This window comes from Triturus cristatus, chromosome 10, assembly GCF_964204655.1.
Source record: "Triturus cristatus chromosome 10, aTriCri1.1, whole genome shotgun sequence".
NCBI lineage: Eukaryota > Metazoa > Chordata > Amphibia > Caudata > Salamandridae > Triturus > Triturus cristatus.
Window position 1 is genome coordinate 953,793,691 of NC_140593.1, and position 21,361 is coordinate 953,815,051.

The window sequence follows — 21,361 nt, forward strand, 5'->3', positions numbered from 1 at the left end:
TGGGGTGTTCCTTCCCGGTCCGTCTCTGATTGCTGCTTCTGGGTCTTATGGTGGCAGCGGTGTTTACCTCGCTTTGGGCACGTTTTCATCTGCGGCCTCTGTGGTTCCATCTGTTGGCCCATTGGGATCCTTTATCTCACAATATGTCCCTCTTGGTTCCGGTGGCTCTTTCTGTCCAACCTGCCCTGCGCTGGTGGACGGTTTCGGACAATCTCGCGAGGGGTCTGCTACTGCAACCCTCTCCTCTGGTGGTCCTAACAACGGATGCCAGTGCTTTCGGGTGGGGGCAACGTCGGTGTCGGATTGGCTTCAGGGTTGTTGGTCCCTTCTGGAGGGGAGGGGGTGTTCAAATTGGTGAGAGTTGACGTCCGTGTCCCGGGCTGTCATGGGGTTCCGCCATCGGTTTTGAATCACAATGTGGTGGTTTGTTCGGAGAACATGGTGACCGTGGCCTACATGAATCACTAGGAGGGTATACGGTCCAAATCCCTGCATGCAGTGGTGTTTCCGTTGTTTTGTTGGGTGGAGTGGCACCTTTTGTCTCTGTCAGCAGTTCATATCAAGGGGGGGGACAATGGGGTGGCGGATGCCCTCTGTTGCTATTTCCCTGTCTCCCAGGAATTGTCTCTGACTCTGGTAGCCTTTCGACTGGTGTGCGAGAAGTTTGGTCTTCCATTTCTCATCCTCTTTGCTGCCCGGCACCCTGCTCAGCTTCCTCGCTTCTGCTCCTGAGTCCCTCAGGAAGAGGCCTGGAGGGAGGTCCTCTGACCATCCCTTGGCCGTCCCACCTGTTGTATACCTTTCCTCTCCTTGCTCTGATCCCCAAGTTTCTGGCTCGTCTGGTAATGGAGGATGGGGAGGTGGTGGTGATTCCCTTTTGGCCTCACCGGTCTTAGTTTCCCACTCTTCAGATGTTGACGGTTCAGGGTCCTTGGTTGTTCGAGTTCTTTCCATCTCCCCTGTGATAATCCCTGCTGTTGTCCCTCCTGCGGCTGTTGGTATGGAGGTTGAGAGGCAGGGTGGCAGACTCGGAGTCTCCCCGAGCATTAGTTTTGGCTGTTCAGCAGTCGAGGAAGCCTTCTACTCTCTGGTCCTATCGTCGTCATTGGGGGAATTTCCAGCGTTGGTGTAATGCTCTGGCATTGTCCCCCCGGTTTGCTCCCTGCCTGATGTTCTACAGTTTCTCTGGGAGGGGTCTGAGTAGGGGTTGTCTGTCTCCACTTTATGTGCTCAGTGGGTGGCTGTGAGGAGGAGCCCCCCTTCGGGCCCGTGACAGTCCCACAAGACCGTCTGTCTTCCAACGAGAAGGGCGCGCCAGTCCAGCAGGGGTTAACCCACCCGAACTCCTCTCCCCTACAGGAACGCCCCCTGACTGGAGCAAACCAATGGGATGACACCTGGGACCATAGAAGGGCGGATTCGACGGTCCAGGGGGCGGTTGCGGAAGACGCCGGAAAGAAGGAAGACGGAGAATCGAAGAACGAGACCGACTACTGGGAGGATCGGCGTGCGAAGACGGAGGAACCGAGACCTGGAGAGGACGACGGCGACGATCCCAGCCTGGTCGAGGAAGACGACGCTGTACCGGAATCGGAGTCCTGGTCAGAAGAGTGGTGGACGCCCCCGGAGGATACGTGCATGCCGCCGTAACTCAGGAGAGTTACGGCTTCTGCGGTACGTGGTACAGGGCAGAGGGTCGTAAGCGGGAGGGAGGTATGGCCATTGCAGTGATGTATTGAGTAAGGGGAGGGGAGGGGGGACAAGGGGAGCACCGAAAGGCATTTACCTCGAGACTAGAGCACTATACCCTCTACCCTTACAGGCATAGAAACCGGGATAACCAACCATAAAGCAATGCATGTACTTGTCGCCTGAAGTAAGGGACAAGGTTGTAGCAACTACCTCTGTTTTTTCCAAACTACTTCTTTTCCTTCTCACAGACCTATACTTCCTCACCCCCTCAGCCCGAGCACTGGGTGTATCCGCCCCTTTTTTCTCCTTGGTGACGGTAGCCAGTACAAAACCCCTAGACGGAAATACTTACCGCCTGTTGTCTTTTCTCTTCTATGATACCCGGGGAACGTCATCGCCAGTCACCAGGAGAAGACCCGTCAGCAGACGATTCTTCGGCATCCTTCACTCCTCACCCTTCATAGAGCCTTCCTATGTTTAGCCTTCAACTGTTTCATCTGTGTCTTTAATAAAATACGCCATCATAGATCCACGCATAAGACCTCCTCGATTCTTTTTCCGCCCTTCCCTCTCACAGTGGCCATCCGGGCTTTTTTTTGGATGTTGATGACTTGGTTTCTCAGTTACTGCAGAGTTTTTCCTTGTCCCGTCCTGTGGTGCAGCCTTCTTTTCCTCTTTGGGCCATCCTTTGGTGTTGCAGGCTTTGGTGGCTTCTCCTTTTGAGCCTTTGTCAGAGGTGGATATCAAGTTTGTTACTTTGAAGGTGGTCTTTTTGGTGGCCATTACTTCGGCCAGGCACCTTGGTGAGTTGGGTGTCTTGATGGCTCGTGAGCCTTTTTTGTCTTTTTCAGCCAATGGGCTGGTCCTTCGGTTGGATTCTTCCTTTGTTCCCAAAGTTTCTTCTCAGTTCCATCGTTCTCAGGAGTTGGTGCTGCCTGCTTTGTGCTCGGAGCAGGAGTCTGATGATGACCTTCCTTGGGCTTTGCGGAATGTTTGCTGGACCTTGATGATCTATTTGGATCGCACCCTACCAATACAGAAGTCTGACTACCTGTTTGTGTATTTCGGGGTTTCCTCTCATAGGGGTGGGCTTCTTCCTCTTCCATTGGTTGCTGGCTGAAGCAGGTCATCATCTTGGCCTACTCCCTTTCGGGTTCCCCTCCTCCTGCAGGTGCGCAGGGGCATTCTGGCCGGGAAATGGCAGCGTACCTGGCTGAAGTTTGAGGTTGTCCCTATCTGAGATCTGTAGGGCAGCCACCTGGGCTTCTTCTAATACATTTGAGAGGCGTTATTGCATTAAGAATGTGCTGGGGGATGATGCTAATTTTGGTTTGGGGGTTCTACAGGCTGTGTTCTCCTGATTTTGCCTTGTTTTGTCTGTTCCAATAAATCACTGGGATTGCTGTTTGGCCTGTGTCCTGGTGGTTTGTTGTTTGATGAATGCCGGTTGCTGCTTGGGTATTCTCACTTGGAGTGAACGGGATGAGGACTGGTGGGACCTGGAGGTAATGTCCTATTACTTACCTGTAATCTTCATTACTCCTGGTCCCGTTGTCCTCGTCCCATTCATTTCATCCCTCCCGGACTTACCGGCCTTCATCTAGGGCTTGGTAGTTTAGAGGGAATGCTGGGATTAGTATGTTCATGTACTCCCAGGGGGAGCGGGTGGGGTAAGGCCAGCATTCCTTCGTTTTTTTTCTTTCTGTTGGTGATCTAGGATTATCTCACTTGTTGGAATGAATGGGACGAGGACAACGAGACCAGGAGTAATGAAGATTACCGGTAAGTAATGGGACGTCTCACAATATGGAATGAGAATCTCCTTTCAGATGACATCAATAATGACATAATCACTGACATCAGTGAGAACAGCTCAAATCACATGAGTGAACATAACCCTATGCTATATAAAGATGTTGCAGTTGCATACCAAAATATCGACTACGGAATTCTTTTCCACCAAAATATGAATGCCAAAATATCAAGACCAAAATATGGATAAGATAAGTACATACAGAAAAGTATATATTTACTATTCTTAACTCCACATCTAGGGTACATAAGGAGTTCTGTAAAGAAAACATATGCGCAATTATATATCATATATTAATTTTACTAACAAAATATTGAGAGCCAAAATATCGACAAGGCTAAGTGTATATGCTTAGTCTTGTCATACAATATTGCATTAAAACAATATTCTGAAGTCAATATTAAGATGGAGTACCTTTGATTCTGGGTGGATGAAGTGAGACTACAGTGTGAACTTGAAACATAACTTGCTGCACCCTACTTTCTGTGATATTATTGGTTTTGCATTATAACAAAAAAAACTTTAACTGTGTTTTATGGGAAAATATGTGTGTGTTTGGTAACTTCTATGAGTTCTTTTGGATTGTTTTGTCTGACCTCTAAGCTGTTGAAAAAGCAGTCTGAAAAAGTGCTGTACTGCTGTTTCAAGTCTGTGTGCACCTACCACACACATCCATTGTGATCTGAGAGAGCACGCTACTATGATGTGGCCCTGCCACCTCACAGCATCCAACCCCTATTTGGTGTGATGAGATCGACTTGTTGAATTTTCCAGGTACGCTATACTTTGAAATGACCCCTACTGACCAGTTTTGTTTTTCTGCAGGTCCTCCATACATGCAATTGACCATAGAAGATGTACATGTGCAGCTTGGGAAGCCTGCCAGGTTTGAGGCAGTTATTGAAGGCAACCCCTTACCTATCATTACTTGGTACAAGGTATGTAAGCCATGAACCTTGGTCAGTGCCTTGCAGAAGAATGTGAAGGTTTGAAATTGCACAGTGTGATTTATCATTGAAATGTATGGAATAAAATATTAATGAGACCGAAGGCCAAGTCATTTGTAAATGTCACCAGAACCCCGATATGGCAATACAGGACCATATTTTACATGGTAACCGTTATGTATTTATTATATGACAAGTTTATTTTGGGGAAGTTAGTTCGAAAAAGCTTTTTCATTCAAAGTGCAGCTAATAATGGGCACTAATTAGAACTAATTAAAACTGGAATGTGTATACTTTGTTTTTTACCTTTCTTGAAACAATTGTTAATAAAACAATGGGAAATTATGTGGGTCACAGCGTTTAGACGATTCTGTGGTCATAGTATTTGCCACATAATGATGGATGTACTTCATTTGCCACATAACATGCCAAAATAAATTGCGAAATGTTTAGATTTCTCTAGAAATGTTATTTCTTTCTCAAATTGATAAAAATAAAACGTGCTGCAAATGTGCTTCATAATTTACATTTTTGTTGCATAATTAAGATGACCTTTCTGCATAATTTGGTCCTCCCTGCTGCATAATCCTAGTGAATCTCACAGTGTTAAAGCTCTGCTGGCTGGTTTGGAGGCTGTCATTATAATAATCAAATTAGTATTTAACAAGCTACCGTGAAATATTTCACAGGTGCCTGCAAAATATATGGTTTATATCACTGTATTTTGTGCAAAAGCGTGTGTACACACACACACACACACACACACACACACATACACATTCAATGTAAAAACAAATGTTAAAGAAACTTTATAGTTTTTTTTAATGCTGTTTATTGATTTTCATAAATTTGAACATTAACCATAGCATTATTTAGCATGCATATTTTTGTCCAAACAGTTACAAAAAGTGTATGGACACAGTATGGTTTACATATTTCATTATGTCGACAAGTGTACCAGTATCACAACCTTGATGGCAGTACTGAGTTCTTCAATTGCATGCATAATACAGTAACTGTTTCAATGAGCATTTATTAAAAGCTGTTCTATAAAGTAATGTCTGCTGATGTTAGGCGCGATTCTGTTTGCATCCTAATGCGTTTATTTGTCTAGCGTCGGGGTATGAGGCAGGTTTGATGTGAGTGTTGTGTAGCCCATATCTGTGCAGGTTGTTCCTAGTTGCGTTATTGAGGCCCTGCTGCTGGGTGTTGTTCGTCGCCTTTATGTTTGTTTCTACATAGGCTAGATATTTATGCCAATCCATTGGGGTTGCGGAGGTGGTCGTGTGTGACACGGTGGATTGGATGGTCTCGTGTTCCGCCACCAGTGCCCTGCAGAGATCGGTGAGCCAAGTGGTGATGCAAGGCGCCCCTGCCTATTTCCAGTATATTGCTGCAGGAGCCATTGATGAAAATGTTTGAAATAGTGACATCGATAGGAAAGTCAAGAAAAATCGACTGGACACCTATGGGATTGACTGTGTATTTTGTGACTGTGGAATGCAGACAACAAACGGTTGAGACAACAGGTGGCAGCAGCAGTAGATATGCTTGTACTGAGCTGGGTTGGGTTAATGAATAAAGGAATTTGTGGCATATCCTTGGATTACTTGTTATTTAGAACACTGCAATTTGGTGACCAGGATGGGATCTAATCTAATAGTGCTCAGCCTGTTTAAGGGGTTGATGTGTGGGAACAATTTGGGAAGAATTTGCTAGAGATATTTCCTGCAGTTTATTCGGGAAAAATTGGTGAACTTGACAGCTTTGTGCACAAAATCATTTTAAAGAAAAATGGCCAGCCGTGTGTCCACAGAGTAGGGAACATTCTATGGGAATAAGTTGAAGAAATTGAAAGATTCTGAGGTCATAGAGCAAGTACAGTCCTCTGATTGGGTGGTGCTGATTGTGGTAGCATGCAAGGCCAATGGTTGTCCATATAAGGTTATGTTTGGACTTTACAGAACTCAATAATTATATTTCTGTTAAGTTTCCACAGCCAAGCATTAGTGAACTTTTAGCTGTAAACCAAAGGAATGTGCTGATTTCCAATTATTGATCTGATTGCTGCTTACCTCCAGTTGCTTTTGCATACCGATAGTAGAAAGTCAACTACATTTATTATACCAATTGGATGTTGCTGCTTTTCAAGAGTCCATTTTAGTTTGGTGTCTGCAGCAGCTATGTTTAGGAGACTAATATACAACATTTTTAAGGGATTGAAAACCATGCTTAAGTACGATTCAAATTTAAAGGGAATCTTTCAAATCCTTGAAAAGAAGAATTTGACTGTAGAATGCTCAAAGTACCAAATTGCTAGGAACTGAGTTACAAATTTAAGATATGAAATAAGCTCTGCAGAATTTGTAAAAAAAAAATAAGATTGAGGGAGCGAACAATGAAACACCATCCCTGAAAAGAAAGGAAGATGCACGGACGTTCTTGGCCCTTGCAAGAATGTACTCAAAGATTATAAAAAATATTTTTCCAAAAAGATGCATCTTATTAGGTATTTTTTTTTTTTTAATTGTGTTTATTGGCATTTCCAAAACAACATACAGTTACAACAACACAGACAGAGAAGCAAATTAATGTCACAAGTGTTACACATATAAGTAACAGTCCCACAGGCATACAGTACAATCAGAGTATAACATAGTACCTGAGGTATAGCAGGATGTTGGTTCTGAGCGGATTCCAGCCTAACTGGTGGGCTGGGATGTTACAGTAAAAGGGGGGAGCACCAGACCGGTTATCCTACAGTGTTCAGCTAGCATCCAAACAGTTGTATATCCCCAGTCTTTTCCCTGTGTAGCTGGTCGCTAACCTCATATCCCTTTATTGTGAACCTGCGAGTCTGGTCTGCTCCAGAGAGTACTCACTCACAGCTTGTAACGAGCGAGCCCAGTCAAGAAACAGAGCCGAAATGTCTTTCGGTCTAGAATTAGACGGCATCAACTCCCAGAAGGTTGTCAGTTGTGTTTGTCTGAATGTGACGTCGTGCACCCAGGCTGCAACTGTGGGCGCTCGCTTCTTCCCCCAGAACATAGCTACCCTGGGCTTAGCTAGCAGCAACAACATGGCATGCAGCTTGCGAGTTGCTGCCTCCGTGTCTTTCACGTATCCCAGTAAGCCGATAAGCGGCTCAGGTGATGTGCCTATGATGTCATGTATTGTACTGAAGTTGTCGGTCCAGAAGGTGGCCAGAGAGGGCAGCTCCACGCCATGTGTATGAAGGTAGCTGGTGTATCGCTGCATCTCCAGCAGCAATCGTCTACTCTGATTCCCATGCGATGGAACAGAACTGGGGTTCTGTAAAAGCGATGTATGTATTTAAAATGAATTAATCCTAATTTGTAATTGGGGGACAGTGCCATGCAGAAAACCCATTGGTCCTCTGTTATCTGAGTTTGCAGCTCCGAGTTCCAGTTCTGGAGGGACTTTGGCTTTATCAAGGGGGCAGTGTTCTACATGTTACTAAAAGGCGCGTAATAAGCCTGCGGGGGGAGGCTGTCTGAATTATAATTTCGAGTGCCGTTAAAGTAGGCGGGGGGATAGGGAAAGTGGCGTGTATCTGCCTGCATGTCGCCCGAAGTTTGTAATAGAGAAAGAGTTCCGAGAAGTTCCTGACCTCTCGCTCCGGTGTTGTTGGCGGGGGTCTAAAGTCGTCCTCAGAGTAGAGATTCTTGAATGTACGTAGTCCGAGTGTCTTGGCTACCAACCTTCTTGCTCCCGCCTCTATTGCGGGTATCATGGGATTGTGTGCTAGAGGGATGGAAGGGGCATAGAGTATTTGCAGCTGGGCTCTGTCTCGCAGCCTGTCCAACGCCCAGCTCAGGGTTTTGACCGTGTCTATACCGTCTCATGGCCGTTTATAGGGTTGATAGAGTGCCACCTGCAGAGAGGCCGGTCTCGCCATATCCAGCTCGACCGCCGTGTGTGGCTGGAACGGGGTGGGCTGCACCCAATAATGCAGGAATTGGGCCTGAGCGCAGTAGGCATACAGCGGCACGTCAGGGGCGCCCATCCCTCCCTGAGTCAACAGCATTGTCAGAAGTTTCCACGATATCCGCGCCTGTCGCCCCGCCCACACCATGGATATTAATAAAGTGCGAATCATTTTGAAGAACGCCTATGTGAGGGGAACCGGGATATTTACAAATAGGTACAGGAATTTGGGTAAGACCACCATCTTGGCAATTGCTATCCTCCTAGCCAGGGATAGGGGCAATTTAGCCCAGGCATTCACTTTTCCCTCCAACCATGCAATGGCCCACCCAAAGTTCATGTTCCAAATTTCCTGTTCATCCCTACTGAGCCAAATCTCCAACTATTTCACCAGGCCATCTGCCCACTAGAGGGGGTACTCAACAGGGAATGGGATTTTGTTGTCCGTGAGCGGAAAGAGATTGGAATTGGTCCAATTCATAGATATGCTGGAAAACCCTCCGAATTGTATCAATTCTTGGAGAATGGGGGCGGTGTTCACGGCGATTAGGTAATTGTTAAAGCAAGGATATACGTTTGATTGGTCATAAGAATGCCAAATCGTTTTTTTTAAAGATATAAAAGATGACATATATGGTCCTCCCCTCCTACAAAGGGTTTGACCCTAAATACAGAAGTGTGGTTGCAACAGAAATGAAGGGTAGGGGCTTGAGAGCTGTTTTTGCACAAACTGATGGATTGGATGAGGGGATGGTGATAGTGTTTGCGTCTCATGTGTTAACCCCAACAGAGAAAAATACTCCGTCATTGAGAGTGATAGATTAGGTTGTGTTTGGGAGGCTTGAACACTTCTGTCATTTGGCGTTGGGCTCAGTGTGGCACGTGCCTCTTATGAAGGTACTCACCAATAAAAGCTTGTATTGGGCATCCCCACGTATAGCTCATATGTAAATGAGGTTTGTAGACTACATGTATGATTTGCAATAGATGCCAGGAGTGAGAAACGGAGTGTCGGATTTCTTAAGTTTCATGCTTTTACCTGTTAAGGAGATTTCCATGGATGAATGCGTTGGATGAATCGAATGGCTGTTGTGTTGCAAAACTGTGTTAAAGTGTCAGTAACAGTATAAGCAAAGAAGAGTGGGAAGAAGAGCTGAAAAAGAAAATGTGCTATTAAGAGTTATTGAATTTGTGAGTGTTGAGTTACCTGAAAGAAGGATGTCAAATTGAATCTGAATGTATTTTGGGAAGTAAGAGATGAATTGCCTAGGAAGATGGCTGGTTGATGAGAGGTGGGTGAGTTCTCCCCCCTCCCGAGTCTTTGAGGGAAAGATTTTAGATATTTGACACAAGGAACACTTGGGTATAGTTAAAAATAAATGCCGGATCAAGGATGTGCATTGGTGGCCAGGTTTCGATTTGGATGGAGAGAGGAAGGTTCGGAATTGTGTAGAATACATTGATTTGGACAAAGCTCAGGTCAACTTTAGACCACCTTTGCCCCCTTGATCAAGCATCCTGAAATGTTTAGGGAAATAGTTTGTATTAATGTTGTGGACCAATTCAAGAAGAGAATGGTGAAGAAAGGTACCGGATTGTCATCATTTCTTTAAATGGCCGGAGGTGGAAGTGGTTCACAAAGCAGATGCTTATTCTGTAGTCAGATTTCTGGACTCTGTGTTCTAGAGAGAAGGATTACCAAAATCTTTGGTGAGTGATAAGGGATATCAATTTATGCTGAAATGTTTCCAATGTTACCTCCCATTGAATGGAATAAATCATAGGAGGATTTCAGTTTACCATCTAAAAAACAATGGTAGTGTGGAAAGATTTATCCATGTAATAAAAGGTGCAGTAGAACTAGCAAGAGGAAATAAACTGAATTGGGAAAAATAAGTAATGCACATGAATTGGGGTTATAGGATCACACCTTGTGAGAATACGGATCCTAGCCCGTTTGTGTTGATGAAAGTTAGAACACATCTTATGTGTGATATTCTTGGTTGGATGACATAGTCGAGGGTTGTGGATTGGTCTCCTGAAAAAGTTAGGAGGAAAATGTATTGTGTCCAAGCTGCACACAAGAGTAGGTACACTAAGTCTCACAGGGTTAAAAAAGTGAAACTAACATAAAGGGACTTTGTCAGTGTTAAGAAAAGGAGTCTGGTAAAAAATGTAAGAGTACATATTCTTCACTGTTGATGGTGGAGAATTTATTTTACGAATGCCGCATCATTGAGTGATGGGAGAGCGTGGCATGCTAGTCAGTTGTCTAAATGTAGAATTGATTAAAGAACTTTATTTGCTATGGATCTCTGTAGCAAGGGTTTGCATTGGATGGAAGAAGTAGAAGAGGGTGAAGGAGGGTTGGATAGCACATGTGGAGGAAATGAATGAACAACTGCGGCAGAAAATGAGAATGAAGTACCTGAGCAACCTGAGCACTCCCAGGAGACTACTTTCCCATGTGCAAGTGATTATAGTTTTACTGTACGCAATTTCTAATATGCATTTGTTAGTTTTAATTTTTTTTTTTAATGCATTTTTAGTCGCCTTTTATGTTCTTTTATCCGAGGAATATTTACCTGTTCAAGTTCACTGCGAACCAGGACTCAAGGCTATCAGAGGCTTATACAGTGAGCAAGTCAGCATGATTAAGCCAAGACTTTATGTAGCCTATACAGTACAATGATGATATAAAAGTGCTAAACAAATAGATGTATTTAGAATGGAGAAAAAAAACAATATATACAATATCATTCAACATAGAAATGCTGGAGGATGGACCCCATATCATGTAGCAACTGGTGTCTTGGGAATTAATGCAGAAGAGGTGTTAAGAGGGAAGGGAAGTCATTACCATAAGTGTGTAAAGTTGATAAAAGATGTAGAGCAGCCTAGAAAACAGGCTTTAGCCAACTCAGGGGGAGATGTAGTAAATGAGTAGTAGTCATTTCAGATCTCTCTTGAATATAGCATGCAAGGCAGAGTTTCTTGGTGGGGAGGGATGATGTGTGTCTGAAAGAGACACGTTAGTGATAGATTCCTTACTTTAGACTATCCCCAGGCGTCAGACTGGATTCGGAAAGTTTTCATCAGCAGTACTCCTGCGCGTCGGTCGGCGTCGTCGTGCGGCTCCGCGTACGTCACTTGCATCGTAGTCGCCGACATTTCGGAGATACTTCGACGTGCCCACGCGCGCTGACGTCAGTTCTTTCTTTTTCCGCGCCAGCAAGCGCAGATCCAAGAGAGAGCGGTACTCCCAGTTAATATTTTAACTTTGTTCTGAGACTTGTTTCTCTTGTTTTGTCGAGTTCTCGACTTCTGGTGCAGTAGAGATGCCCGGGTTTAAGTCCTGTTGGGACTGCCGTCGGAACTTGTCGGTGGCGGACCCACCTAAGGTGTGTCTCTTCTGCTTGGGGCACACCCATGACCCCGAGGCGTGCCCCGATTGTCGGACCATAGTGCTGAAGACTTTGCGGGAGCATTTCCGAAAGTTGTTGGAGGCCCGGCATTCGGCACCGTGACGCTCGAGATCCCGCTCCTGAGGAAGGTCGGGAGACAGGTTTCAGGGCCATCACCATCGTTCGTCGGAATCGGGGACAGGTAGGTCCAGGCACCATTAAAAGTCGAAGAAGCAACGTCGCTCTTTGTCTACCCCTCACCGGTCGCAGTACATGATGGAAGGGGCGGGTGGTCACTGCCCCGTGGCTCCAGTGGACCCTCCGTTGTTATCTGCGGCCTACCCGCCTTTCCCGGGGCAGTACGCAACTCCGGAAGAAATACAGGTCTTACTGTCGGCCATGGACCGTTTATTTGCCCCATCGGGCCCCTCCGGCACTCCTTTGGGCCCCGTGGACCCCTTGGGTGGCTCTGCCCCCATGCCGCGGCCTTTGGGTCCGGTTACGCCGGCAAGATGCCCTGAGGCGCCGTTTGCTCCGTCCTCGGCGCTACCGCTGTCTCCGGCCTTGGTGCCGCCGTTGGCTCCAGCCTCGGCGCCGCCGTTGGCTCCGGCCTCGGCCTCGGCGCTGGCTCCGGCCTCGGCGCTGGCTCCGGCCTCGGCGCTGCCGTTGGCTCCGGCCTTGGCACTACCATTGGCTCCAGCCTCGGCGCTGCCGTTGGCACTAGCCTCGGCGCTGCTGTTGGATCCGGCCTCCGTGCAGCTGTTGGCTCTGGCCTCGACGCAGCCGTTGGCTCCGGCATCGGCGCCGCCGTTGGTTCCGGCATCGGCGCAGCCATTGGCCCCAGCCTCGGCGCAGCCATTGGCTCCAGCATCGGCGTCGCCTTCGGCTCCGGACTCGGGGCCGGTCTCGGCAACTCCGTTGCATCCGACCTCGGCATCCGCCTCGGCGCCGCCTCAGGTGCCGGACACGGCATTGTTGCCTCCAGGGCCAGACTATATTGAGCCTGCCCTCTCCAATGCCTATCCCAAGGGGGGAAATTCTTCCCCTTCCCCGAGCCCCGCGTCCTTCTCGGCCTCTCAAACGGCCAGGGACCGAAGGGGGGGTACTAGGAGGGGTCTGAGGACCGTCTCGCAGCTCGTGGGAGGATCTACTAACTTGGCAACACGGAGAATCCCAGCAAGCTGGACTTATCTCCACACCCTAATACACTGTCCCCTTCTTCCGTATCTACGGAGGTGGTTGGTTCATTCTGTGGTGTTGCGTAGGGGAGGCTCCTAACCTCAAATTCCCTACAGTGCCTATCAGGGCTCTCCTGACTGCAGTGTTTCAGCAGCGGCCTCCTCCACGGAGCCGCTACTACCCTTCAATAACGCACTTCAACCTAACACAGGGGCTCCAAGGGATACAAGGCAACCCCAGTTTCATCACACAACACCTAACGTCAGAATGGCTAGTTGTCCAGACTCTGCCTCTCCAAGTGCCATTTGACCTCTATTCACACTCTGTGTGGAACACAGTGGTGCAGGTGCTGCCTCAGTGTCTAGCGGAGGCTTGCAAGGTGCTCTCCCAAGCAATTGCCGAGGGCAATGATGCGGCAAGGTTCACCATCCATTGTGGTCTTGACTCCGCCTCCTCCATAGGCAGGGCAATTTGCATACAGCAGCGCAGCCGCGAACAGGGGACCCGCACCAATGGGTCCCGGGGCTAGCAGCCAGATCAGTCCTAAAGACCTTCCTAGTCTGCTGTTTCAGTCCAGTGTTTAAGGCCCACCACACGCCAGTGGGGGGCAGGATTCGCCATCACCTCCCCCACTGGCGTGCCATCACTTTGAACAGGTGGGTTCTGCAAATAACTCCAGCACGAGGTTGCGACCCTCTTGGCCAAGGGGGCCATTGAGCACGTTCCAATGTCAGAAGTGGGTTATGGTTGTTACTCTCACTATTTCTTAATTCCAAAGGAGGACAACGACCTACGTCCTATCTTAAACCTCTGGAACGCCACTCGCTTCCACTGGAAGGAGAAGTTCAAAATGCTCACGCTTGCTCAGGTCTTGTCTGCCCTAGACCCGCAGGACTGAGTTGTACAATTGGAATTGCAGGATGCTTATTTTCATAACCCCATCCTGCCGGCCTACCGGCGTTACCTGCAGTTCATATTAGGCCACGAGCACTTTCAGTTCACCGTGCTCCCTTTCGGCCTTACCAGCGCCCCTCTGGTGTTCACGAAAATGATGGTGGTGGTTGCAGCTCATCTGCGCAGATCAGGGGTTTCAGTCTCCCCCTATCTCGATGACTGTGTTAAAGGCGGGCTCGCCCCAGGCAGTCATCTCTCACCTTCAGACAACGGCCGACCTGCATTTGCTGGGGTTCTCTATCAACGTGCCAAAGTCGCATCTGATCCCCTCTCAAAAGCTCCTCTTCATCGGAGCGGTTCTGGACATGGCACAATTTGATTCTCCCGAAGAGCGAGTCCGGGACCTTGGGGCTATGATTCTGATCTTTCAGCCCTTGTCCTGGGTTTCGGTCAGAAAGACACTGAGGCTGCTGGGCCTCATGGCCTCCTGCATCCTGCTGATCAATCATGCCAGATCGCATATGCGGGCCCTGCAGTGGGCCCTGCAGTACCAGTGGACGCAGCATCAGGGAAACCTGTCCGTCTATGTCCAGATCTTGGACGGCTCTGCACAAGACTTGCAGTGGTGGCTCACGGACCAGCATCGGGTCAGCGACAGATCCCTCTCCCTTCCCCAACCGGAGCATACAGTGGTGACGGATACGTTCCTCCTGGGACGGGGGCCGCATGGGAGAGGCGAAGATCAGAGGCATCTGGTCTCCGGCAGAATCCGAGCTCCATGTCAATCTTTTGGAGCTCAGGGAGATCCTCCTTGAACTTAAAGCATGCCTTCCCTCTGTCCAGTGGAGAGTAGTCCAAGTGTTCACAGACAACACCACCACCATGTGGTACTGCAACAAGCAAGGCGGGGTGGGATCGTGGAACCCATGTCTGTAGGCTCTGCGCCTCTGTAAGTGGATGGACCGCCAGCGCGTTTTCCTGGTGGTTCAATGCTTGGCAGGTTATTTGAACGCCAGGGCGGACGAACTCAGCCGTCGGTGCATAATGGATCACGAATGGCGTTTTCACTCGCAGGTGGCGCAAGGTCTCTTTCTACAGTGTGGAGATGCTTGATTACATCTCTTCGCCACCGACGAGAACGCACACTGTCGTAGTTCTGCGCGTTGGAGTTTTTAAGGCGGCCCTCGCTCGGAGCCGCTTTTCGTCGCAAGTGGAGTTGCGGTCTGTTGTACACCTTTCCGCATATACCACTTCTAACCAAAGTGCGGGAGGATCTTCTGTCGCAGCAGCAGGGGACAGTCCTCCACCCGAACCTGTTCACCCTCCACCTCCTTGCGTGGAGATTGAGTGACGACAGTTGATTCCTTTTGACTTGCCTCCTAAAGTCTCTGATGTCATTCTGGCAGCCAGGCGTCCCTCCACTAAAACGGTATACGACTGCCGGTGGAACAAATTTATGGCATGGTGCACAGCGAAAGCTGTAGATCCACATTCTGCCCCTCTTTCTGAGGTTCTTTTGTTCCTTCTCTCTTTGGCCCAGCAGAGCTCTGCTCTGGGCACTATTAAAGGCTACCTTTGTGCTCTTTCAGCCTTTCTAAGGCTGCCTGATCAGCCCTCTCTTTTCAAGTCCCCTGTGGTCAATAGATTTCTCAAAGGTATTACTCACCTTTTCCGACCTATTCTGTTTGTGATGCTTCAGTGGGACTTGAACCTAGTTCTCACATACTTCATGTGCGCTCCCTTTGAGCCTCTTCATAATTTTACAAACTGTCTTCCTGGTGGCTATCACCTCCACTAGACGTGTGAGTTAGCTCCAGGATCTTTCCTGTAAACCTCTTTTCCTGGCGGTTCATCCGGACAAGGTTGTGCTTCGACCATGTCCCTCCTTTCTACCAAAAGTAGTCACTGCCTTTCATCTGGGGCAAACTGTCACTCTGCCCACTTTCTTTCTGACTCCACACCCTTAAAAGAGAGGAAGAGAGGCTCCACCGTCTGGACCCAAACGTGCGCTTTCATTCTACCTCAACCGCACACAACAGTTCTGGGTGGATGACCAGCTCTTTGTTGGCTACGTGGGTGCCAAGAAAGGCCGGGCTGTGCACAAATGAACTATCTAATGCTTGGTTGTCTTGTGTATTCAAGTCTATTACTCTTTGGCTAAGAAGGAACCTCTGGTACAGTTGCGCGCCCATTCGACCAGGGCAACAGCAGCTACTACAGCATTGGGATGCAGTGTCCCACTGCAACACATCTGTCAGGTGGCCACGTGGGCCTCGCTCCACACTTTCACTACGCATTATTGCCTTGACAGTCAAGTCCGGAGAAACAGCTTCTTTGGCCGTTCGGTTCTCCATGACTTTCTGGTGTAATCTCACTTCGCAGACCCACCACCGGGGTTGGTATTGCTTGGGTATGTATACTAAGGTAAGGAATCTATCACTAGCGTGTCTCTTTCAGATGCACAAGTTACTTACTTGTGTAACGATATATCTGTAAGAGACATTAGTTAGTGATAGATTCCTTACCGCCCGCCCATCCTTCCCGTTCTGCGAACTGATCTCTAGGGTTGAGGTCATCCCTTTCAGGGCCCTAGTTTTAATGCACCAGTAGTCGGTCTCCGGCATGGCTCTGCATTCCTGGCGCGCAAAGTCGTGTACAGAACTAACGTCAGGGCTCGTCTAAGTAGCTCCGACGTCTACTCGGCGACTACAAAGCCAGTGACATACACAGAGCCGCACGACAACGCCTACCGACGCGCAGGGGTACTGCTGACGAAAACTTTCCGGATCCAGTCTGACGCCTGGGAATATTCTAAGGTAAGGAATCTATCACTAACTAATGTCTCTTACAGATATATCGTTACACCAGTAAGTAACTTGTGCTTCAGATCTAATGGGAACATTATGAGAAGGATTGAAATATGATTTGCTACATCTTAAAATCTGAAGGAGTCTGTAAGTTAGCATTTCAGTACTGTCTAGCTGTTTACCACCAGACACTGTCAGCTTTTCAGCATGTTATTTTTGAGACCCAGTATGAAAGAATGTGGGTACCAGGCAAGCAGGTTTAAAAATACATCTGTCATTGATAGAATTCAGTTAAACGATAAGGTCTGGGATGATGTCGTTAAAGCACTGGAGAATAGAGACCAGACATGCTTCCACATGAGTGCTGCCAAAGGAGGGTGAGGGAGGGGCTAGATGGGTCTTCGGAATACTGGTGAGAAGGGGGCTACCATAGTTCAGTCTGAGCAGCAAAGAGTTTGGACTGCTACCTCAAAGTTAGCTTGAGGGGATACTTTCTGATGCCCTCCTGCAGCCTAAGCTGATAAGATGGTCTTGTACTGTGCACATTGAATTTTTTTGATTATGTGTAGGAGCAGACGCATGTTAGATTTCAGAGATGCCTTGGGGTACAGATGCAGGGTGTTGACATATTTGGGATTGGTTATGGTTGAGCGTTCAGAATTTCAACACGTAGCTACATGTACAGATGGAGTTGTGTGTGTGTGAAATCTTAGTATGATTCTATAAGGCAAATGGAAAGAGCAAAAGAATGAAATTTCCACATTACAATGTATCTAGGTAGAGGTAACTTGCTGATTATCCTCAAAATACAAGCTATTTCTAATGGTGTCATTAAAGAAACCATGATCTACCACTTTGAAAGCTATGGACAGATAAATGAGGATCAGAAGGCAGGATTCTCCTTTATCTAAAATACATTTTATGCAGAATATCTGAGTCTACTTCTTGATGGGCTGACCAAATTAGTTTGGCGTTCTCTGCCATGGCTATTTTAGCAGTGAATCTTCTAAATCTTGTTGGCTGGTGGCATTTGTTGGATAAAGATGTGATTTTTTTCTCTTAGCTTTCCTCCAACAGCTAACTGAATGGGTAAGTATTGCACTTTCTCACACTCAAAGAGGAAGGTGGACTTTCTTATGTTATGTTATGGTAAATGTTAAAGGAATTGTGAGATCAACAGTTACCTGTATTAAGATGATATAATGGACTGCTAGTGGGGGTTTTGTAAGCCAGGCTAGTATCCTTAAGGCGTATAGTTTTGAATTACAAATATATGTCACTTTTCTAACTTCATAGAGTTGTATTGTGGTATATAAATATGTACATATAAATACATAAGTTACTCCAAATAGAAAATAATATATTGCCCTTAAAATGTTTCAAAAGAACCAGCTAATTATAACCATGCAGTATCTCTCACTTATTCTTCCTACATCACAGCACCACCATCAAGTGCTGTGACCAAAGACATGATAAGAACACCAATTGGTCACTCATGAACAACACCAAAATGCTTCCTGCATAGGCTCTAATCAAGTACAGCACCCTTTCAACGAAGCACTCCACAATGGTGTAGCAGGATACCTGTCTGATACTGCATCTTGGTGGCCCACAATGGGGTGTAAGACACTTTTTAAAATACAGTTATAACACAGTACAAAAATATCATGATTGCCAGAACGCACAATAAAAGGATTTAATACCCTACTCAGTATTGTGCTTTGTGGTTTTGGAGATACCAGGAAAAGAAATTCAGGGAACGAAGAGATTAGATATAGAAGATGGAAAGGAAAGAATGGCAGAATAAGAGATGAAAGCCAAAAAAGGTGTAATTAATCTAGAAATATACAGCACTAAGATGTATAACTGGGATAGAACAGATAATACCCTAATAAATATATCCATTAATGTTTTAGAAATCATGCATGAATTAACAGTCTTCTGCTGCAATGACAAAATGAAAGCAGTATTATCTACTTACAAATGATAATAAGCAAAAAATGATCACACCCTGTGAAGCCCTGCATGCACCCTCACTCCACAAAAGAGCTCTGCCAATGACACAGTGGACATGAAACAACACCAAAACAACTGTATAACTGTATAGAGCACATAAACCAAGATTGGTGATGGTTGTGCCAAATGTTAACCTAGTTCCTTTTACCATGAGTTGATATGAATTGTGTAGCATTATCAAAACGTATGAAAAATATCCTGGTTATCAAAGTGCCATTATGGGTGAATGGGTGTGAGGGCACAGGAGACAGAGCGCAGGTGTCTGGAGGGTTGGTGGAAGTTCAGGCAGTGGTTGATTTATGCGGGTCCTTGGTCGTGTAGGGCCTTATAGGCGTGCAGCAGCAGCTAGAATTGGCATCTTTTTTGGATGGGGAGCCAGTGAAAGTTCCTGAGGTGGGGGTGATGTGGGTCATTTGGGGAGGTAGAGGATAAGTCTGGCAGCAGCGTTCTGAATCGTCTGGAGTCTCGTGAGGAGTTGGGTGGTGATTCCTACATACAGTGCTTTGTAGTAGTCCAACCGGCTGATGTCTACAGCTTGAGTGATGGTTTTCCTGGTGTTGATGGGGAGCCATCTGCAAATCTTTCAGAGCATGCAGAGGGTGTGGAAGCAGGTGGAGGAGACTGCATTGATGTGGCATTTCATGATGAGATTGCTGTCCAGGATGATGCCATGTTTGTGGGCGTGGTCCGTCGGTGTGGTAGAGGGTCAGAGTTAGGAGGGCCACCAGGTGTTATTCCATGGGGAGGTATTGTTCCCAAAAATCAGCACTTCTGTCTTATCTGTGTTGAGTTTCAGGCAGATGGTGACACTAGGTCATGGCGTTGTGAAAGTTTCTCCTAGTGGTTTTGGGGTCTTCTGAGAGTGAGAGGATGAGCTGGGTGTCATCTGCTTAGGATATGATGTTGAGGACTTGGGTTCTGACGATGTAGGCCAGGGGCATCATGTAAGTGTTGAACAGGGTGGGGCTGAGGGATGAACCCTGAGGGAGCTGCAGATGATGCTCTTAGGTTCCGAGGTGAAGGGTGGTAGGTGGATTCTTTGGGTTCATCCTGTGAGGAAGGATGCTATCCATCTAAGGGTGTCCCCTTGATCCCAATGTGGTGGAGTCTCTTGATGAGGGTGTGGTTGTATACAGTACCGAACACTGCTGAGAGGTTTAGGAGGGTCAGGGCTGCTGTTTCTCCCCTGTCGAGGAGGGTTCTAATGTCAGTGGCAGTGATCAGGGTAGTCTCAGCACTGTGTTTGGCTCACAAGCCAGAATGGGAGTGGTCCAGTGGGTTGTTCCTGTCCAGGTGTTCAGTGATTTGGTGGTTTATAGCCTTCCTAAGGGTTTTGGCGGGGAAGGGTAGCAGAAAGATCGGGCAGTGGTACTGAGTTCGCTGGGGTCTGTGGAGAGTTTCTTGGGCGTGGTCTGACCTCTGCATGTCGGGGAAGGCGGCTGTGGTGATGGACGCATTAATAACAGAGGTTAGTTTGCCACTTATTTCCTTGCTCCCAATTTTGAAGAAGTGGTGGGGGCAGGGGTCCGTGGGTGCTCCAGAGTGGATGGAGTTCATGATGTCTGTGGTGCTCTGTGTGGTGAGTTGTTCCCATGTGGTGAGAGGGTGGTTGTGGGTGGCGTCTGTTGGTGTGAGGAGGTTGTGTAGGTTAGTGGGATGGGGGATGTAGGAAGCTGACTCTGTATATACTATACCAAAGTAAGGTATAGTGTGCATAGAGTCCAGTGGATCCCCAAAAGGCTTACAGAGGTATAAGTAGATAATACCTTAATCTCTATTTGTGATGGTATTGGCGAGCAGTAAGGCTTTATAAGAGAATAGGGTTAAACATTTATTATACACACTTTGGCAGGAAATGATGTCACACACTCAAAGACTGAACTCAGACCAATTGTTTGTATCAAAAAATATTTCTCTGTTGTATTTGTATTCATAGAACCAAGCAGCACTTGGCACAGGTAAATATGAATGTGCTTTTCAAAAACAGATTGTTAAAAAAGCAAGAAGGTTGAAGAATGACTTTTCTTACAGGTTTGTAAGTGTACAGATACAGTTGTAATTACTACTGGATTACTTTTGATTACTTTTCAGGATTCCTTTTTCTACTCCGTGTGATATGCTTAGAAATCACACTGGGACATTTCTTGGATAAAAGGTCAGTAAGTCAGTTTTTCTCAAAACACAGTTTCTTATGTTTTCATACAATTCTCCACTCTACACTTCGAACATTTTCCACTGAAAACAGTCAATACAGTCCTATGGGAGAAAATCAGGTTGTCGGTTTAAAGGTGAATAATTGGTCTTGGAAGTTGAGTTTCTGGGGTTAGAACTAGGGTTCCTCCAGGGACGCCACTTGGATGTGGGAGCAAAGCTCCTAGGTTTTAGCTCAGGGCAAAGGGGGGATCCAATTTAGCACACAATGTGCACCCACAGTAGCACAGGGGCGGTTAGGTGCAGGGTGCTGATTTGGCGTTGGGTGCCCTGTTGTTTTAAATGGGGGTTGCCGGTTTTGTGTTTTGGCTGAAGACTCAGTCCAGGAAGTCTTCCGGGAGAAACCAACAGCTGGGCAGGTAAGTTGAAGGGCTCAGAGACGCTCTTCTCCAGGTGCAGGGTTGCTGGATGCACGGGTGCCTTTTGAGGTCGGATTTCACTGTACCGAGT

At 47.1% G+C, this 21,361-nt stretch overlaps 1 protein-coding gene across 25 annotated transcripts in view; it reads left to right on the forward strand.

Annotated features, from left to right (window-relative positions):
• OBSCN (obscurin, cytoskeletal calmodulin and titin-interacting RhoGEF) overlaps positions 1-21,361 on the forward strand; it is a 1,809,553-nt gene that overhangs the window by 1,229,025 nt on the left and 559,167 nt on the right. For all 25 annotated transcript variants that reach the window (XM_085628811.1, XM_085628818.1, XM_085628815.1 and 22 more), the window contains one exon: positions 4,331-4,443. In XM_085628811.1, coding sequence (XP_085484937.1) covers positions 4,331-4,443 — 113 coding nt within the window. The remainder of the gene's footprint in view (positions 1-4,330; positions 4,444-21,361) is intronic.